The sequence below is a fragment of the Gorilla gorilla genome, chromosome 4, assembly GCF_029281585.2.
Source record: "Gorilla gorilla gorilla isolate KB3781 chromosome 4, NHGRI_mGorGor1-v2.1_pri, whole genome shotgun sequence".
NCBI lineage: Eukaryota > Metazoa > Chordata > Mammalia > Primates > Hominidae > Gorilla > Gorilla gorilla.
Window position 1 is genome coordinate 141,002,983 of NC_073228.2, and position 18,815 is coordinate 141,021,797.

The 18,815-nt window shown below is 43.6% G+C and overlaps 1 protein-coding gene across 1 annotated transcript in view; it reads right to left on the reverse strand.

The window, feature by feature from the left end:
- The window catches only part of SPOCK1 (SPARC (osteonectin), cwcv and kazal like domains proteoglycan 1), a 525,708-nt gene that overhangs the window by 124,661 nt on the left and 382,232 nt on the right, over nucleotides 1-18,815 (reverse strand). Inside the window, exon 5 of the mRNA XM_019027018.4 lies at nucleotides 7,832-7,958. Within this exon, the coding sequence (XP_018882563.2) occupies nucleotides 7,832-7,958 (127 nt within the window). The remainder of the gene's footprint in view (nucleotides 1-7,831; nucleotides 7,959-18,815) is intronic.

The following is an 18,815-nucleotide window of genomic DNA, read 5'->3' on the forward strand; positions in this document are numbered from 1 at the left end:
AAGCGAGCATTACTGCCTGAGCTCCGCCTCCTGTCACATCAGCGGTGGCATTAGATTCTCATAGGAGTGCGAACCCTACTGTGAACTGCACATGCAAGGGATCTAGGTTGCATGCTCTTTATGAGAATCTAATGCCTGATGATCTGTCACTATCTCCCATCATCCCCATCTAGTTGTAGGAAAACAAGCTCGGGGCTCCTGCTGATGCTACACTATGGTGAGTTGTATAATTATTTCATTACAACAAAATAATTATACAACATTGTGTATTACTATGTAATAATAATAGAAATAAAGTGCACAATAAATGTGATGTGTTTGAATCATCCAAAAACTATCCCTGCCATGGCCCAGGGAAAAAATGTCTTCCACGAAACTGGTCCCTGTGCCAAAAAGGTTGGGGACCGCTGCCTTATTGGACTGTTGGTGTCCACTGTGGTCTATCTGCACAAGACTCTTTTCCCCACTACCATCCAAGAGTAGGCATGGATGAAATCAGAATTTTAACTTCTCATCTACCCTCAGTGCTGCACAGATGGGAACATCCAGTGACTTGCCTAATTGCTGCTGCTCTCATCCTTAACACCATTGCTATTGCCATTGTGTTCCAGCCTGTGGATGCACAACATGTGCAAGTGCAATCTTCTGCCTTCAGTTTCCAATAATTTTATTTTCTGCTTAGTCAGAAGCAAGGCCCTCACCAATAAGCCATTTGCAAGTAAAGCCAATTTTCAACCCACAGGTCTGGTGGGAGCAGGACTATCCAAAAAATACTCCTGAAAACACCAACAGTCTCAACTCTGCTTAAAAGAAAAGTAGCCACACATAAAAACCTCCTATGCCTGACATGGTCACAAGGTCATAAAAGCCTTGGGAGACAGAGAAGTCATGCTGAGCTTAAAGCCATCTTGAGAAGTCTTACACATCCACAACCCTGATTTGCTCCGACCCTGAGAATAGCCTGTTGTTAGGCAATGTCGGCCAATACAGACTCTACTTGCCAAGAACTTCAAACATGACCTTTACAAGGTAGCAACTGTTGGAAACTATTAAGATGCCTCTGAAAAAATAATATAATCTGCAGCGACAATATGCTGAAAGAAATGCCAAGCCTGTAAAGCAAGTGCTCTCTCGCCTCCCTCACACGTGCTCAGGCAGAAGGGAAGAGAAACATTTTCCTCCACAGCAGTTCTTAACTCTGCATCTCTCTTCTGTGTCGAGACATAATTGAGCCATTTGCTAATTGTTTAACAGCAATTAAGGAAGAGAATGTCAGGGGGAGGGGAGTGACAGCAGATGGGTGTTTGCCTGCTTGGTCGCCGATTACCAACAGCCAAGCTGATGCCAGTGAACGGTGCTGGCTCTCAAGACTCACAGTGGTGGCGCTTGGTGGGCCCTCTCCTCAAAGACAAGGCCCAGTGCTGGGAAGTGAGCAGTCAGCCCTGACATCTGAGCTTCAGTCAGGTGGGCCCAGATGACTGAAGTCCATAAAGTCCTATCAAAGGAGGCCTGGCAATTAGACACCCCCACCCCCCACCATAACCAGAGCCAGGACCTGGAGCAGTAGCAACCTCCTCCTCTGCTCCTTTCTGAGCTCCCAGGAGCCCAGTTCCTCACCAGATCTCCTCCCATTTTCTAAAGCAGCTCTCTCCTCCAGAGTGAGAAAGCCTGAGACTGCCCACTTGGGTGAAGCCTGGGCTGCCCAGGGTCCAGTCAGCAGCATCAGTGCTTCTCTTCCAGCAGACAGAATTAAAAGCTGGCAATCAGGCCCCCCAGCAAGCTTTACTCTTTCTATGCTGATAACAGAAAAGAAAGGAAAGGATTCCAGAAGTGCTGGGCTCCCAGATGGTCCAGGACAAAACCACCAAGCTGCAGGCAGGAGGACTTGCAAGTCCCGCCAAGCTGAAGACAGTGAAGAAGTCCTCCTGGGCTCGGAGCTGTAACGACTCTATATCTGAAATTCAAATCATTGCTAAGACCAGCTGTAGCTTCCCAAATACCTTTTTAGATGGTTTTCTATCCATCCCTGCACCCTCTCTGCAAATCCAGGCCTCCCTCACACCAGGCCTAGATGATTCCAGGAGGCTTCTCACAGTCACCCTGCCTCCAATCCTGCCCCAACCATGCCCACCCTGCAGCCAGTGTAAGCATACTCAAAAATATAAACCTTTGGTAGGTTCCCCAATACTCTTCAGGTAAAGTCCAAACCCCCTCATGTGGCCCCTGCAAAATGTGGCCCTTGGTGACTTTTCTAGCCTCATTTCTACAGCTAGTGAACCCCTTTCCCTACCTCACATGTGACCCAGCCACACTGACAGTCACCAGTTCCTTCAAGGTGCCATGCTTTCTCTCACCTCTTCGACCCCCTCCTCCCTGACTGAATGAGCTCCTGTGCCCCCAGCTCTTACTCCGGTTGACTCTTTCCAGCCTTAAGATCTCACCTGAACCATCACTTCCCCAAAGAAGACTGCTTACACCTCCAAACTGGTTGAGGTGGCCTTGCTCTGTGTTCCTGCAGCTTCCCAAATGTCCCTTATCTAAACACCTATTCTAATGAAAGGAGACTGCTTTTCAATTTGTCTACCTTCCTTGTAAGTTCCATGAAAACTGGGGCTTTGTCTATTTTGTCTTTTGCCATATCCCTAGTATTTAACACAGTGTATAGTACAGAGGAGGAAATAACTTAATACATATTTATTGAATTTCCGAATTCAATAAAGTCAGAAATTTACTTCAGTCTTCCTTGCCATAAAAATGCAGTATCAAGAGTAGTTAAGAAATTACTAGGGTGATCCTTACTGCCTGGAAGCCAAGCGAAGGGTCAGAGTCTATATCACACTCTCAAACCAGCTGCACTGTTGGCCTTCCATTTGTCAGTTCCCTGTAGTACCCTTCTGTTCCTTATCTTTTATGGATTATGCTTTATAGTGTCTGAATAAACATTTATTGCCATGTAACATCTTACATCCCTTCATCTCAAGACTCTGTGCCTTCCTGTGCACTTTATCTTTGATCCTGGAGGAGTCACACAGCTCTGAGTGGTGTCCCTGGTATCAGGGCATTAGAAGAGGCCTGCTGTAGACAAAGACTCCTCAATGCATCCACAACTTCTAGGAACCTCTGACTATTGGGGGCCCAGAAGCAGAAGGAAAGCTTGTTTGGTGAAACCCAAGGACAGATACCAGCATCAAGAACAGGAAGATGCTCAGGTTTCTTCTTCCAGCTGCCCCGGTGATGCTCACACAGCCATGGAACCCATCTTGAAGGAGTAAACAATTCACCTGGAGAAATGTGATTATGTATTATGGAGTGTGGGTTTCCCTGATGATGATGGGACGGGGACAGTAATATATTTTTGCCAAAACTAATTTTTATGATTTTGACTTAATGACATTGAATCACCTCCAACTACACATGCGTCATGGTCTCATCTGTCCTTTGTTTCCTGACACCGATGATCCAAAAAAGGTTCTAACTCCATGGGATGGGAAGTCATTTGCTCCTTTACAGTTAACTAATTCACTCTTACTAATTGAGCATCTACTGGTGGTCTCCAACAGGTTTATCTCTGAGACTAAATCATCTTTTTGAACCTCAATAAATAAGTGGCCAGGTATTTAGGAGCAATGTCTAAAACACTCCAGTAGTAAATCCAACCAGACTGAAATAGCCCCCTTGGAAGGAAGCCTCATAGAATGCCACAGGGGTCTAGAATTGTCCTCTGCTTCACAAGTCTTCAGCAATCAAAACACAGCTTCAGATTAAGTAATATTTGCCCCACTATGTTAAGAAAGAGAAAACACAAACTTCTAGATATTCAAATAAAACAGAAGACTAGCACGCTAATGCCAAGAACCAACACCCATGCCATTTCCCACTGCAGCAGTGCCCCTCCCACCACTCTTTTCCCTTTATCTTCCAATAGAAGTGAACAGATCACAGATACCCAGGCAGGAGACCATGGGTGTAAAACTCCCACTATCCTTGTCTTTTGGGGCTTCGGTATATCCTACATGGAATATGGGAGAAGAATATTACAACCTTTGGTAAGATGGCTTTAGATATCTTCTTCTGCCCCAGGAAAAGGGTTAAGCAGGTCTGGGAAACTGAGAAGCTGGTCAGGCTGGTGCAGGAATTCAAAGACACTAAAGGAACATCAAGATGCTCCTTGGGAAGGTCTGAGGGCCAGGCCCAGCAGTATGTATATGCCACTCCTCATATGAAGAATCAGAAGTCATTGCAAAGGGGTCTTCCCAATCCTTCTCAAACCAGCTATTAAGTACTTGTAAGCAGGCAACCTTCCCATATCCAAAAAGTCAACTTTCCTGCCCAAACTACCAAGAGGCTTTGACCAGCGAACATTTCCAGAGCTATTCCCTGGGCAACTGACAGCATTTCAGCCATGTCTGACAGGTTACCACTGCTCTTTGCAGCTCAAGGTTCACAGGGAGCTGGCATTTTAAGCTCCTCCTGCGAATGAGAGGCAGAGGTGAGTGAGCAGGTTTTTGTTGGGGTTTGATGTACAATACGCCACTTGCCCAAACAGCCCTGAGTACTCAGACATCTCATGGCTCATCTCCAGTCTCAGGCTGAGGATCAGACAGTTTGCTCCAGAGCTGGAAGGAATAATTAGAACAGCACAAACAGGATCTTCACAAAGAGAGAAACATTGCAAGGAGCTGCTAAGTCTCTGCCAGAGCCCCAGGTTGGGTGTTCAGCTAAGCAGCTTGGCCCAGGATAGGGATGGCTTGTTTTTTTCTGTTGCAAAGCTCTCTGCGCCCCATTGACTCAAATCCAAGTTGAGTTATGCAGACTGGAATCTCCCCACTCCTTCTCAGCTAGACTCTGTTTTGGCTCCTCTCTTGGTAATGATGTTTTCTGAGCAGCCACTATCTACTACACCCCATGCCTGAGCAGCCACTATAAATGGTCTCTGCCTCTGGGATCTCACATTCTTAATGCAATTACAATACCGAGTATCCCTCAAGCCTGGAATTGTCAGATCATCTTCTCACCTTCCAGGCTGGCTAAGTGTCCCTGCTTAGACGGTTTCAATATCCTCCCTCTCCTTCTTATCTCGTGTTTCTCCACAGGGGCATCCTCATGGTTCTTCAAACACCTCACACTGACTTACTGTACTGGCCCATGTTATTTTCTCTATCTGGAACATTCTACTCCTCCACTCTCAGTTTAAAGGACACCCCCTCAGAGACACCTTCCCGGATCACCATCCCCTATAAAACAAATCTCTCTCCAACCCTCTCTTTCAGAACTATGCTTCATAGCACTTACTAAAATTTGAAATTACATATTTATATGCTTGGTTACCTGTTTATTTCTGTGTTCCCTACCAGACGGTAACTTCCAAGTGAGTAGGAATGGTGCCTGTCTTATTTGCCACTGCCCTCACCCCATGTTTTGCACAGTGCATACAACAACTGCAAGTGTTCAATAAGAGCTGCTGAACAAATGAATGAAAGATTCTTTCTATGGTGAGTGACCTGGAGCAAAAGGGGGCAGGCTCTGGAGGGCCCCATTAGTAACGATAGTGGCAAGGGAGAGCTAGCTGAGCGTTTTTAGCAGAGGAGACACACAGACTTTTATTACAAAAATTATCCTTCTTCGGATATGTGGAAATTGACTTTGGGGTAGCAGGAGGGGCAGACTGGAGGCAGGGAGACCTATTAGAAGGGTTCTATAAACACTGATATCCTTGCTACTAAAAGTGTGGTCTGTGGACCAGCAGCTTGGTCATCACCTGGGAAACTGCTAGAAGTACAGAATGTCAGACCTGTCATCTCAGAATCTGCATTTTAACAGCATCTCCAGATGATTGTTTACACACCTAGGATCTGGGCCTTAAGTGAAAGACAATGATGGCCTGATCTGCCTTTGGGAATGGGGGATAGAAATGACTCATCAGTGTCCCATTTAAATCCACCATTCCAGACATGGCTAGGGTGTCAAAAGCAAGTCCTGTTACTATAAACTATCAAAAATGTTGAATCTATTAGGGGCTAAAAAGAGTAAGGGGATGGGGAAGTGTGGGTTTAGTTGAGCTGAGATGGGCTATGGCTATTGAAAAAGGCTATAATCTTGGACAAAGAATTTCTAACTCACAGAACAGGTCTGGAGTTAGAGTTAAGGATTCCTGAGTCTGGCCATGAAGAAGAGCCAACTCTTTTATTCCCATTATGTTATAAATTTCCGCAGCACCTAGCACAGTGCCTGGCACTAGAAATGGATCAAATGATAACCTGTTCAATGAACCAAGGAACCAATCAAGCAATGATATGCTATTGAATCCTAAAGCAGATCCCATGGGTCTGAGTACAAGCCAGACATATGTACCTTTCCACTTTCCTGTTTGTAAGAAACACATTTTTCTTCTCCTTTGTTAGAAAAATGTGAACATCTGGGAGGATAAAACTCAACTATTAGTGGACAAAATCATAAGGATATATGACCCATGCATCACAAAATCGATAGGGAAAAGTGGTCACAGCCTCTAAATAACCCTGATAAGTCTCTGAGGACAGCAAGCAGTGAGGATCATCGTGAGCCTGTGACATCTCCATGGTGTGAGGGTCAAGGTGGTGAGGGGATCACAGAGAACAGAAGTCTCCAATTGTCTGTGCAGTGGGAGCATGACAAGAAGGAGGTCCCAGCAGAAAGGCCCAAGAACCATGCAGCAGTGTGGCCAGGAGTCACCACGATGTCCCCTACAGCAACTCTTTAGTCACGGGCTCCACTCTGCAAGTTAAACCTTACACAGAAAAACAGGAAGACAGATGAAAATGGTGTTGCTCTGGCTGGAGGAGATGGGGAGGGCAAGAGCTCTACTCCCACCCACCATGTCTTACAGAAAACCCTGACACACGCACCCATACACTGGCTCCTTTGTGTCTAGCAATGTTAGATCCTCAGGGGATGGTTGTCGGATATGAAAATGAAGAAGCAAACTCCTATCAATTCTATGATTTCCCTTTAGTTCATTATCCTGGTGAAACGTACCCATTCTCAATCACAAGTGGCCATACTTCACCCAAGGAGAGTTCCAAATACAAATTATCACCTCCTTTCTCTACTTCCATAACCCCTGTCTCCCTGCCTGTAAATCCTATTATTAGAGCTTAGGTGAAATGCCCCTCTAGAAGAGGCTTTTCCTCATCTTTCCAATAGAAATAAAGCCTTTCCTCATCCCTCCAATAAATATAAATAGACATATTTTATCCCAGCCCCTTTTTCTGTGAAACAATTTTCTTTTTGTTGGTTTGAATTAAAATGACCTGTCACACACTTGTCCCTACCCCCATTCATCTGTGAATCCCTGAGGCACCCCCAGAAAAGAACAGTGCCTTATTTGGGGCCTGTGCAGGGCCAGATGCATTCTAGATGTTAAGTAAGTGTGAATTAGGTGTGCACTGACGTCACACCCCTTCCTTCCACTGCACTGGCACAAGGCAGCATCCCAACCCCCCCTTAATGGTTTGCTCCCCATCAGTTGAGCTATATGACTTGCTTCTTTTGAACAGCTGGCTATCCCACCTTCTCCAGGAAGCTTGTCTAGATTAACTTCAGGATCACACGCCACTCTCAGAACCATCCCTTCTTCTCACCCTCCAACCAGCCCAGTTACATGGGATAGAATATTTTTATTTTGCTTGTCTCCATGGCCAGAGAACATCTCTGAGTCTGCTAATGCCACAGCTTCCCAAGGGCAAGGCCTGGAGCCCACCACGCTTACCAAGCCCCAGTTTTGGCATAGAGAAGTGTTAGAACAAGCCGACATGAAGTATTTTTGATAACATAAAAAGACAAGAAAACCAACCTTGGATGTGTAGGAGTGGCCATCTGAGCCGCAGATCATGGCTGACTGTGCCACGGGACAGGGCTTGCACTTGACCAAATTCGAAGGTCCAACCCAGTGTTTGTGGGCCACGTTCCCCTTCTTTTGCCTAAAGATGAGAAAAAAGGGGATAAATTAGTTGAAGCTCCAGACCCTATGAGTCTTTCCTCTAAGTTCCCAGAATAAAAGGCCAAATAAATAAAGGACTATCCAACCAGGCCAAGGGATCCTGAGGGCCTTAGCCAGCACTTCCATTTGCTCCAACTCATTGATAGGAAGCAGAGGATTTTGTCCCAGAAGCATAGATTCAACAAACCAGATGGACTGAGGAAAACAATGTAGCCATTGAAAACATGACTACTGACATGGGAAGATTTTTACAACACACAGAAAAAAAAAAAAATGGTGAGGGAATATGGCTTAATCAGCCCCAATACCGTATGTGGCATATCACGGGTGCCCAGAGAACAGCACCCCAAAGTCTGAGACTCTCCTGGGGCTCACAGGCAGCCTTTTGTGTGGAGGACGCACAGGCAACTCAATGAGCGCTTTAGACAAAAGCACACCTCTGAACACAATTGAAAGACTTTATCACAGCTGTAGAAAACTATCTCTGGATATATTTTAAAGTAATTTCAGTCCAGCTTCCAATCTGCCATTTGATAGAGGCTCTGAGGTGATGTCACTTTCAACTGTTAAAATAATCAGAATTCTACTCTTTCATTCCAGCTCAAGTTTTCCCCCATTCTAACCTTTGTCATAATGATAAATGTCGCTATTAGGATGACTTATATCCACGGAAGGAACCCCATCACTATATCATAAACCACTGAAATAAAGGCCTGCAGTTACTGCCACCCTTCCTCTCTTAGCCAAAGCTGTTCTCCAAGCAAACCACTTGGAGTGACTCCCAGGGCCCTGGGGCTGAGTTCTGGTTGAAGGCTACCCGTCTCTGGATAGCCCATCAATCAGGCAATTACTGTGCCTTTGAAATGTTTGGCACTGGCCTTCCTGCATGATGATTAGTGCTTGGGCTCTGGAGTCAGAAAGTACAAGTTCAAATCTCAGCTCTGTCATTCACTCACAGTGCGACCTTGGCAAGGTATTTAATGGTACAAATCTCAGTTTCTTCATTAGTAAAATGGAGGAAAATAGAATTGACTAAAAGTGGATATTATGAAGATTAAATGAGCTGATGTATCTGAAGTACTCAGCAGAGTGCCTGCGAAATAGGAAGCAGTAAAAATGGTAGCCATTATTACAATTATTACATGCCCCCACAGGTGGGGGTATGGAGAATGAAATTACCATAACCATAGAAATGTGATTAATCCTCAGTCCCCAGGCTTGGAACGGCATTTAATTTTCAAAATAATTCATGGAAGCAGAAGACGGAAATATTTTCTACCAGGTGTGGAATGAATCTCCAGTCCTCAGGAATTCAGGTTTGGTATCTAGGGTAACCTACCCTCTTCCAAATGAAGGAAAGTGAGCAAGAAAGAAAGATGCATAAAGCCAAGAGCACCGTTAATTTGGTTCTTATTCTACCTCAAACCTACTCTAGCAATTTGGGGGAGGTGGTAGGAGGAAAAAGGTCTGTTTGGGGAACAACCTTTGAGGGTGACATCAGAGAGGATCAACAGGTACCCACAGCACAGCACATGGGGCCCTCAGAGATCCTAGGCTGGGCAGGCCACAGGGCTGAGCCTGTCTAACCACAGAACCAGAGAAGAAAGTCTTATGAGTGTCCCCTGAAATCACCTTGCTTGTTCAACTTGCTTGTCTTACTAGCAGGGAAAACTGAAACTCAATGAGAGCCAGAGTCTTGCCTAAAGTCGTGGAGCTGATCAGTAACTAGATTTCGGATGGCATGCACACAGCTGTAGAGAGTGTCCAGGGATGTGTCTCTCTTCTTTAGCCCATCTCAGCCCAACCTAGATTACCAGCTTGAAAATTCTTTGAGGGCACCCATATGTGTGTCATTTGGGGTCTTCTCTCCAACACTTCACTGCTGTCACAGCTGCTGCTCACCTTGGCTTTGCCCTCTGGATTTTTTAAAGTCTATTATTTGCATTTATAAATTACATGGGCATGAGGCCTCCTATTATCCTTCATCAAACATACGGTACTCTTTCAGGATTTGTTCTAGGACACTGATAAAGGGATGGTGGGTGGGACTCCTTGTGTTGAAAGAGGGGGCTGTCAGCATGGGTTAATCTTAGGGTACGTGATTCCTTCAGCAGAACACTAGACTTAATCATCATTCACACAGCAGATTGTCTGACACTGATAATGAATCAGCAAATGCAGGAAGTAGTTCTGGCATCTAGCAGCCCTGCTCCTGGGTCAGTCCCCAGTGTGCATATCTACAGCTGAAGCAATTCTTGTTATGAGTTCCCAGAAAGGGGCTATAGAGTCCAAAGAGTGGGCAGCTTTGCTGGAGCAGACATAACCATGTACAATGATGCCCTAGAGGAAAAAAGCCTGAGGGAGCTTAGCCAAAGTCAAGGGAGGGAGACGTAAGCACTGAACCAATGGCTTTGAAGAAAAGATGGAATCAGCTATCAATAACCAGTTAATGACAAATCATCTCTATCACTGGACCTGAACTTCACCATTAAAGTAAGTTCATTAAAGGGAAGCAACGAGGTGAGGCTGACTGGTGCCTATCAGAGGGCCTGGTGCATCCTGGACGCTAAAGATATCCCTGTAGGGTGGCGGGGTCGGTGGGGGGGGTCCCTATGTGCTGACCACTGCCGTGGTATCTCAGCAGTTAATCACAAAATCACAGAATGTCAGAACGAGAAAACACCTTAAAACTACTCTACTTCAATAACTTTATTTTCTAGGTGAGAAACTAGAGACACAGACAGGAAGTGACTTTCCCAGTGTCACCGAGAAATATGGCGAAGTTACATCATCTAAAATTGTTGAACGGAAGTTGTTCAGGAAACCAGCATCAATCTGGGACTATTTTCATCCCGTTTTGGCATCTGTACTTTCATTACCAACCTTCAGTTTTATAAATAATAGTCTTTTGAAACATTGTTCCTGGCTCTATACCTGCAGAGCAGCAAGCTGGACATACTTGATATCAGGTGGTTATGAATTATGCCCAGGTAAAACCACCTTTGACTTCTCCTAGGACACCTTGGGGGCTCTGGGCACAAAGGGCAAGCCATTCTGAATGCTCTCAATTCTAATGAAACAAGAATACCCATTAGATGGGTGCAAACTCAGCTGTTGCTTACCTCCACAAGGCAGGACTCTAGTGCAGATGGCACATGATTCTGAAGTCTCTTTCCAGAGGCCAAGTATGTAAAGTTATGTACAAGTATATGTGAGCCCAAGGAAGCACAACTTCCCTGGCTATTGTATATTTTAATCCCCACAATTCAGTGCAAATCATAAAAAATAACTAACCCAGTCAAGGCAAGGGACTAAGATTTTTAATCGAGATATTTCTTCATTTCTCTTGAGTCAATGGAGAGTGAAATCCAATGAAGGTATCTTGATGGGATTGTTATGCCCAATGTCACAGATATTTGTCAACTGGGGTGACACAACAATTTAGTCTGAGAGCAGGTTCTGTCAGCCTTCTCTCATTGGCCAGCGAGCCCTAAATCCACCCCAGCCCAGCTGGTGCCAAGGGGCAGCCACATCTCCTGCAGGCTGATGGCACCACACACAAAATCCCAACCCTCAAGCCATCCACGATGGCAAGAAGACAGATAATCAACAGATCACTGGCATTTCTTATTCCTTTTTGTTCAACTGTATATTCTCCATCTTTTTTTTTAAAAGTATAATCAAATTCCCAGCATTATGTTTGTGAAGCAGAGGAATGATTTTTAGGTGCAAATCTGATCATGTGATTATCCTGCTTAAAACCTCTATCTTCAGCTGGGTGCTGTGGCTCAACACCTAAAATCCCAGCACTTTGGGAGGCTGAGGCGGGTGGATCACCTGAGGTCAGGAGTTCGAGACCAGCCTGGCCAACATAGCAAAACCCCATCTCTACTAAAAATACAAAAAATTAGCTGGGTGCGGTGGCGGGCACCTGTAATCCCAGCTACTTGGGAGGCTGAGGCAGGAGAATCACTTGAACCCAACAGGCGGAGGTTGCAGTGAGCCGAGATCATACCACTGCACTCCAGCCTGGGCAACAAGAACAAAACTCTGTCTAAAAAAAAAAAAAAACTTCTATCTTCTCTCTACCTCCTAGGGCATAGTCTACCCTCCAAGCTTGAGAATTAAACTGTCCCAGCCTACCTTCACAGGCTCCCTGTCTACCTGCTCCCCTCCCCAACACACACATGCACACTGACCACGACCAACACCAATTTTTGCTCCAGCCACTCTCAGCCGTTTCCCAGAGCCAGCTCTTTCCCATGTGCCATCATGTGGGTTTTCCTTGACCCACATTTCTCCCCTCCATCCACCTTTCTCTGTGGCCTGGCTAAAATATCAGTTCCCCAGGAAGCGTCCTAGGTCCCTCCAAAGGCAGTCAGGCTGCACTCCCACTCCACCACAGCCTAGTGACCACTTCTGGTTGGGTTCTCTGACTAATTTCCAAGCAAGCACCTTGATTTAACTTGACAAAAGGTTAAGAGGCTATTATTCCAACAGGACATGGGGCACACCCAGGCTAAAAGCCTGGGAAGCCCATGCTGGACACCTCCCTCTTCCTGCTCATACCAGTTTTCCCTACCATGAAGTCCTATTAAGTTCTATCTCCAGCCAGCCATATCTACCACTTAAGTGTCTCTTCCACGTGTCATGCAAATTCAAGTCTATAGGACTGGACAATTATTTTCCGTCTGCATAACAATGTCTATTCCTTGTTCAAGCTTCAAATCCATAGCTTTCTGTGAAGTCTTGCTGACCCTGTAAACTTCATCCCAAGTAGTTAACCATGACATTGTTTATTCCAAAATTATAACCTGTTCAGTCCCAACTGTGGCATTCACTACAATGTGAAAGTTCTTTTTGTGTCTATCTTCCTCAATATACTATGTACTCCTTAAGAGAGGTGACTGGGCCTTAATCATGTTTGTGCTTCTGGTACTTAGAAATAGGGTAACACTTGGCACACGATCCTACTCAGTCAATAAGTGAACATATTAATTTGGACCTTTAGAATTTTCTCCTTTTATTTCTGGAAAATGTTAGCACTATGGCGAAGACAAAAATGGTGTGTTGTTTTAAGCAACAAGAATGCAACAGGCTCTTGTTTCCAGAAATCCTAATTCAGACTATGAAAAAAAAAACCATTTAGCAAAAAATCCCACAAAACTCTAGAAACAACTGAGAAGTGGGTGGAGGGAGCTCCCCTGTGCATCAGCGGGCTAAGGATTCCCATACTCTAGAAGTCAGACAGTTTCCAAAGCTGCATGAGGGCCTCTGATGACGTGGTTCCAAACTGTCAGCAGATATTAATCTTCAGGATTCAGGAATGATAAATCAGAATGCTGAAATAATGTTTTTCTATATTTCTCACAATATTTTATGTGTTTTTTTAAATAAGCAAGAAATATTAAGTTTAGTAGTATTTATAAAGACATGCAGCCTACAGCAAAAATTCAAACGCTGTGAACTGTCATCCAACATTATTGGGTAGTACTCAATTAACATAACATTTGGATCTTCTAACAAGTTAACAGTACTGCCCACAATCACATGTTGATATTATCAAATTGAAGACTTACTTTGCTATAAAACAATTCTTTGGAACCCCACTCAGAGGATTTTTATAAAATATACTATTGAACCAAATCTATTCAAATTCATCTTATTTACAAGAACAACTCTCCATGAGTGGCTGACAGGACTATAAGCACAATCTTTTAAGATGGCAACAGCTACAAGCAAGATGGACTGCCCAGGTCATAACCCCTCTCTTCAAGGTGCTCCTGTCCTGGTTCCTGGGAATGTCAACCTTAACCTTCAACTCCGCACGTCAGTGTTTCCCACTCTTGCTTTAGACAGGACCCCACTAAGATATCCCCACCCTCACCAACCCATACCCTGTTACCTCCCCCACAGGGGACACCAAGGGAGTCCTTGAAGACATCAATGTGACCCAGCATTTCACTTGACCATGGCATAATGGGGCCCTAGCCAGGGCCGACAGCAAGCAGGTGGCAAGACAGAGTAATTTTTTTTAGCAATAAATACATGTACAGGTGTAAATTTCCTGACATAATCCTGCTGAATGAAATTCAACAATCTGTGTCAAAGATATTTTAATAACGGGGAAAGTAGCTGCTAAAAACGTGTAGAATTGCTGACTTTTTCTTTCAGTCACTGAAGGAGGGCCATTCATTTTACTCAGTACACTCTGCCATCTACCATGTTTGTATAACTTTAGATAAAACTGTTTTCGCTCTGCATATGAACAGCTGCTGAAGGAGTAAAGCAATTCCAGATAATGAAGACCAGCAGCAGCACTCAACTTGTTTCGTGTGGCTACTACATGCCGGTCTAATTGCCCTGAACGCATCTCCCTGATTCCTCACACATAGCAACTACTCTGAGGGTAAATGCTATTAATAACCCCATTTTACAGATGGAAAAAATGAGGCATACATAACCAGTCCTAGTAACTGGACCTTCTTTTCTGTCCTGTCTTTGTTCTCTTATCACATCTCTAAGACAGAGACCTGTCAGCTCAAAGGGATGAAGAACCCACCAGAGAATGATCCCTCTCCAATAATAAGAGTGTCTGGTTCCTGGCACAGAAGGATTACATGCATTTTACTTTCATGTTACTATCAAATCGCCTATTCAAAAATAATGAATTTGTTTGCCAAATCAAAACTAATTGCTTCTAAAGCAGATAGTTAACATAGTGGCTATTTTGAACCAGAGACAAAATAATGAATGTTAATTGAAATGAAAAACATGTTAACCATTGAAGTAATCTGTCATGTAAAATGATGTTTAATTCCTCTGTTGTTAGGGTTATTTGAGTCATTACACTAAGTCATAAAGTTACACAGGAAGAGCATAATGGCCTGTGTCATTTACAAAAGCAGCTCTGATGAAAGAGACTCCCACGAGAGAGATTTTCCATCGTGGGGTATGTGGGCTCACGTGTCTCCCTCCTGTTCCAAATGAAGAAGATCCCAGACATGAAAGCATGTCCAAAGAGTCCAGTTTTCCTAACAAGGCAAAGAGAACTGAAGAGAGTGACTCCTATGTGCCTGAGGGTGTCCCAAGCGCTACTGGGCACGCAATGGTGCAAAAGACTTGCTGTTTACAGAAGCTGAAATTTAAAAGGACAAATATGTAATAATAACAATAACAGCAGCTAAACATTTACTGAGGCCTTATTATGCCGCTGCTGCTACTACTGCTGTTACTACTACCCATAATAGCTCACATGTGTCCAGCTCCTATAACATACCAGGCGTTGTTTCAAGCCCTTTATTTGATCTGTCCATCTCCTCCTCTCAACATTCCCAAGAGGGAGAAAAGTCAAGAAAGAGCAAGAGAATCTGTTAGGGAGGGGGTGAGTTGGGGAGATTTCATGGGAAAGCAGACCTGGGGCAATGGGAAGGACCCATACCCACAAGATAAGCCCTCAGCATCAGGGTGGAGGGCATCCATTGATTCAAGCTGGGAGGTCAACCACAGGAATACCAGCACCTTTATGTGCTTCACCCCGTCTTGCTTGGCCCAGATAACGAGAGCCAGCGTCACCACACATCCAGGTCAAGACTTGCTCATATCAGGAGAGACAAGCAGGCCCCAGAAGAAGTAGAGAGCCATCATCCCAGGGCATGCTTTCCAAACCAGCCCCAAGCCAGGTTTCTTAAGCACCTTCAAAACTCCTAGGAAAAGTGCATATTTAAAAAGTCTTAGAGCAGAATCAGGCCCACCAGAAGGATACGTGTCTGGTATGCATGCACTTCCAAAAGCATGAACATCTCTCTGGTGTACCCGAATGTTGAACTCTAGACTGTGGTTCATTTCAACTTGGGACTCCACGATGTACCTCTCACCTGGACTGCATAATGGCCAAGGCAGCTGAGGAGAATCTATTCTTCATAGATGAGAGGATTGAACAGCCTCAAATGAGAATTTCCAAAAACACTGTATGAGTAGGTGCAAATAAATTGAAAATGAGTAAAGAGGCACACACCAAATGTGTAACACACCCTCAAGAAAAGTAGGATTGAGGACATGAAACAGAACTGCTGCTTTGTTACTCTATATGCCTTTCTATTGCTCGATTCCCTTACGACCATGTATCGCTGATCTAAATTGTTCAAAATCTAAAAAGGAAATGCATTTTCAAAATTTCTAAAGAAATACATGCTGCTGGACTCACACGTGCCCGCCAGTCTTGCATTTCTACAGCAATGCTTATAGAAACCAAAGTTGTCACAGTCAGAGAAAGATCTCCCAAGTGCAGGAAGGAGGCTGAAGAAAGGAGTTACCTAGATAAAATCTTCCTGACCAGTCCTCAAAAGTTCAGTGGAGATGAAGAGGTGAGATCAATCCTATCTGAATTAAATTTCCACCTTAATATTTTGAGGGCCTGTTTAAGCTAAGCTATCAAAGCTGAAGGTATAAACATTCCAAATGTGTTAGGATTCTACAGTCTTTACTTTTTCAACAAACACTTATTAATTACCTAGAATGTGCCAGAAATTGAGCAACAAATTCAAAGATACTGCTAGCACTGCATTAAATGTACGTCCCATAACATACATTAAATGGGATGATTATTAAACATAACGATCATATTTAATTTCTCTGAACAGCTAAATTTATTCAGAAAAGATGTTACCTTAACTATTTTTGCTCTTATTCTTATTTTGAGACATTAAAGATCCACAGACTGACAACTTTTCCAACAAAATATTTATGTGTCAAGACATTTGCTATTAATTTCAGGAATCCCATAAGCCAGGCTATATTTAAATATGCCAGGAGCAAATTATGTGGCCAATGGGAAAACAGTAAGAAGAAAATGAACTTGCCAGATCACAATCCATATCTCTGGTGGTTCACACACTTTGGAACATTACTTGAATCAACGTTTCCCTATAAGTGAAACCAAATTTATATATATTTAAATATATAATTTGTATTATTATATATTATATATAATATATTCTATATTATATAGAACATTATTATTACATATAGTGACATTAATTATATATAATATATAAAATTATATATTATATATTTGGTTTCTATATATATTTACAAAACAGGGATACCAGTATTCCTGGACATCATATAAGTGTGTGTGTATGTATTTTATATACATATATAAAATAGGGATACTAATATCCTTATTATCCCTATTAGTAGTATCCTTATTATCCCTATTATTATATTTTATAAATATTTGGTTTCAAATATATAATATATAATTATATATAATTATTAGTATATGTTATTATGTCATATATAATACTGTTATTATATAACAGTATTATATATGTGATTTTATATATATATATATATAATGTCCAAGGATACTAGTCAAACCTACTTCCAGCATTAAACTCACAATATCCTCCATGTTTCCTGACCAGATCATGAAGACTAACAGGATGACGTGACCACTTAAAGTCTACTAACTGGTATGAGACTGCAGTCTGCACTTTCCATTAAGAGAGTGACAGAGCACAGCCAGTAACACTAAGGGTATCTGTGAGGCAGACACCAGTGGGGTTTTACCTCAACGTTCAGTTGTTGAACAAGCAAGGCCCCTGGGGCTTGCATGCAAAAGCAGTTACACACACACACACACACACACACACACACACACACAGAGGCACTCTCAGGCTCTGACTAAAATTCTGCTTTGCTAAGGAAAAGTGCCAAGCAGCAGTGTAATTGCAAGCTATTAGGGAAATGTAAACGAACAGTTGAGCTTTTTTTATTCCCTTAGGATAATAGTTAGTGATGCACTCTGTTTTAAAAATCCATTTCTTACTAACAAGGGTCAGAAAAGAAATTGTTCCTTTTGTCCACTGACCTTTGGCATTTTGGTTTGATTTATTGTTTTGCTACTTTACTTTTTTCATTGGCCCAGTAAAGAGAGGTCCATCTCTATCCCTGAGACCTTAGAGGAAATCTTTAGCAATGGACACACTAATTGGAAAAAAGCAAATACTCATCAAGCAAACCCAGGGCTGAGAACTTCATTTGGTATCTCCTGCCTGAGCATTCATAATCCTGCTTCTTCACAGGAGGGGCCAGAGCAGCTGGGAAAGCACAGATTCCAGCCAATTGTAGGCTCAGGTGTGCATACAAAGGCTGGCACAAACACATGTCATTCCACCATCAGCTTCGCTGTTCTAATCTTGGAAAACACATGCTTACATTCCTTGAGGGCAATTAATTATCATGGGATGTGCCCATGGGAAAGAAAACACCTGTAATTGTTTTCTGGTCACCAGCAGCAAAGCCCCTTGTTCTGGGAGGTCTGGGTGCGATCACCATTAAGAAGGAGCAAGTCAGTAAAATGAAGCAGAAGTGGCTTCGGGGACATGATGCCAGGACAGACACAGAGACAGGCTAGATCCTGATTGAGACATGGCATTTGAGGAGCTTAGGCTGAACACCATTCCCCATAAGACATTAGTGGTGGGTCATTCACGAAAGCGCTACAGGAGGCTGGTACAGCCAGATGGGCATCATTACTTATCCCCTGCTCGAGAAGTTTCTTCACAGTCAGTGTTGGAGGAGAGAAGACAGAGCCCCAGAGAAGCTCCTTCTCTCCTATGTGGCCCTGACTGGTAGGACATTTTCTGGATTGGTAGTCAAGAACTCTGGCTAGCTCCCCAGGCCTTGTGTTTTCTCCAGCACTTGTCTTCTGCCGGTATGCCCCATCCGTTCCCAAAGGTGAGCTCAAGTAGCAGCCCTCTCCGAGAAGGTCTCAGATAGCCTCCACCTCCACACACATTTGCCCCGTGTTCCCAGCCACTCATACATAGCT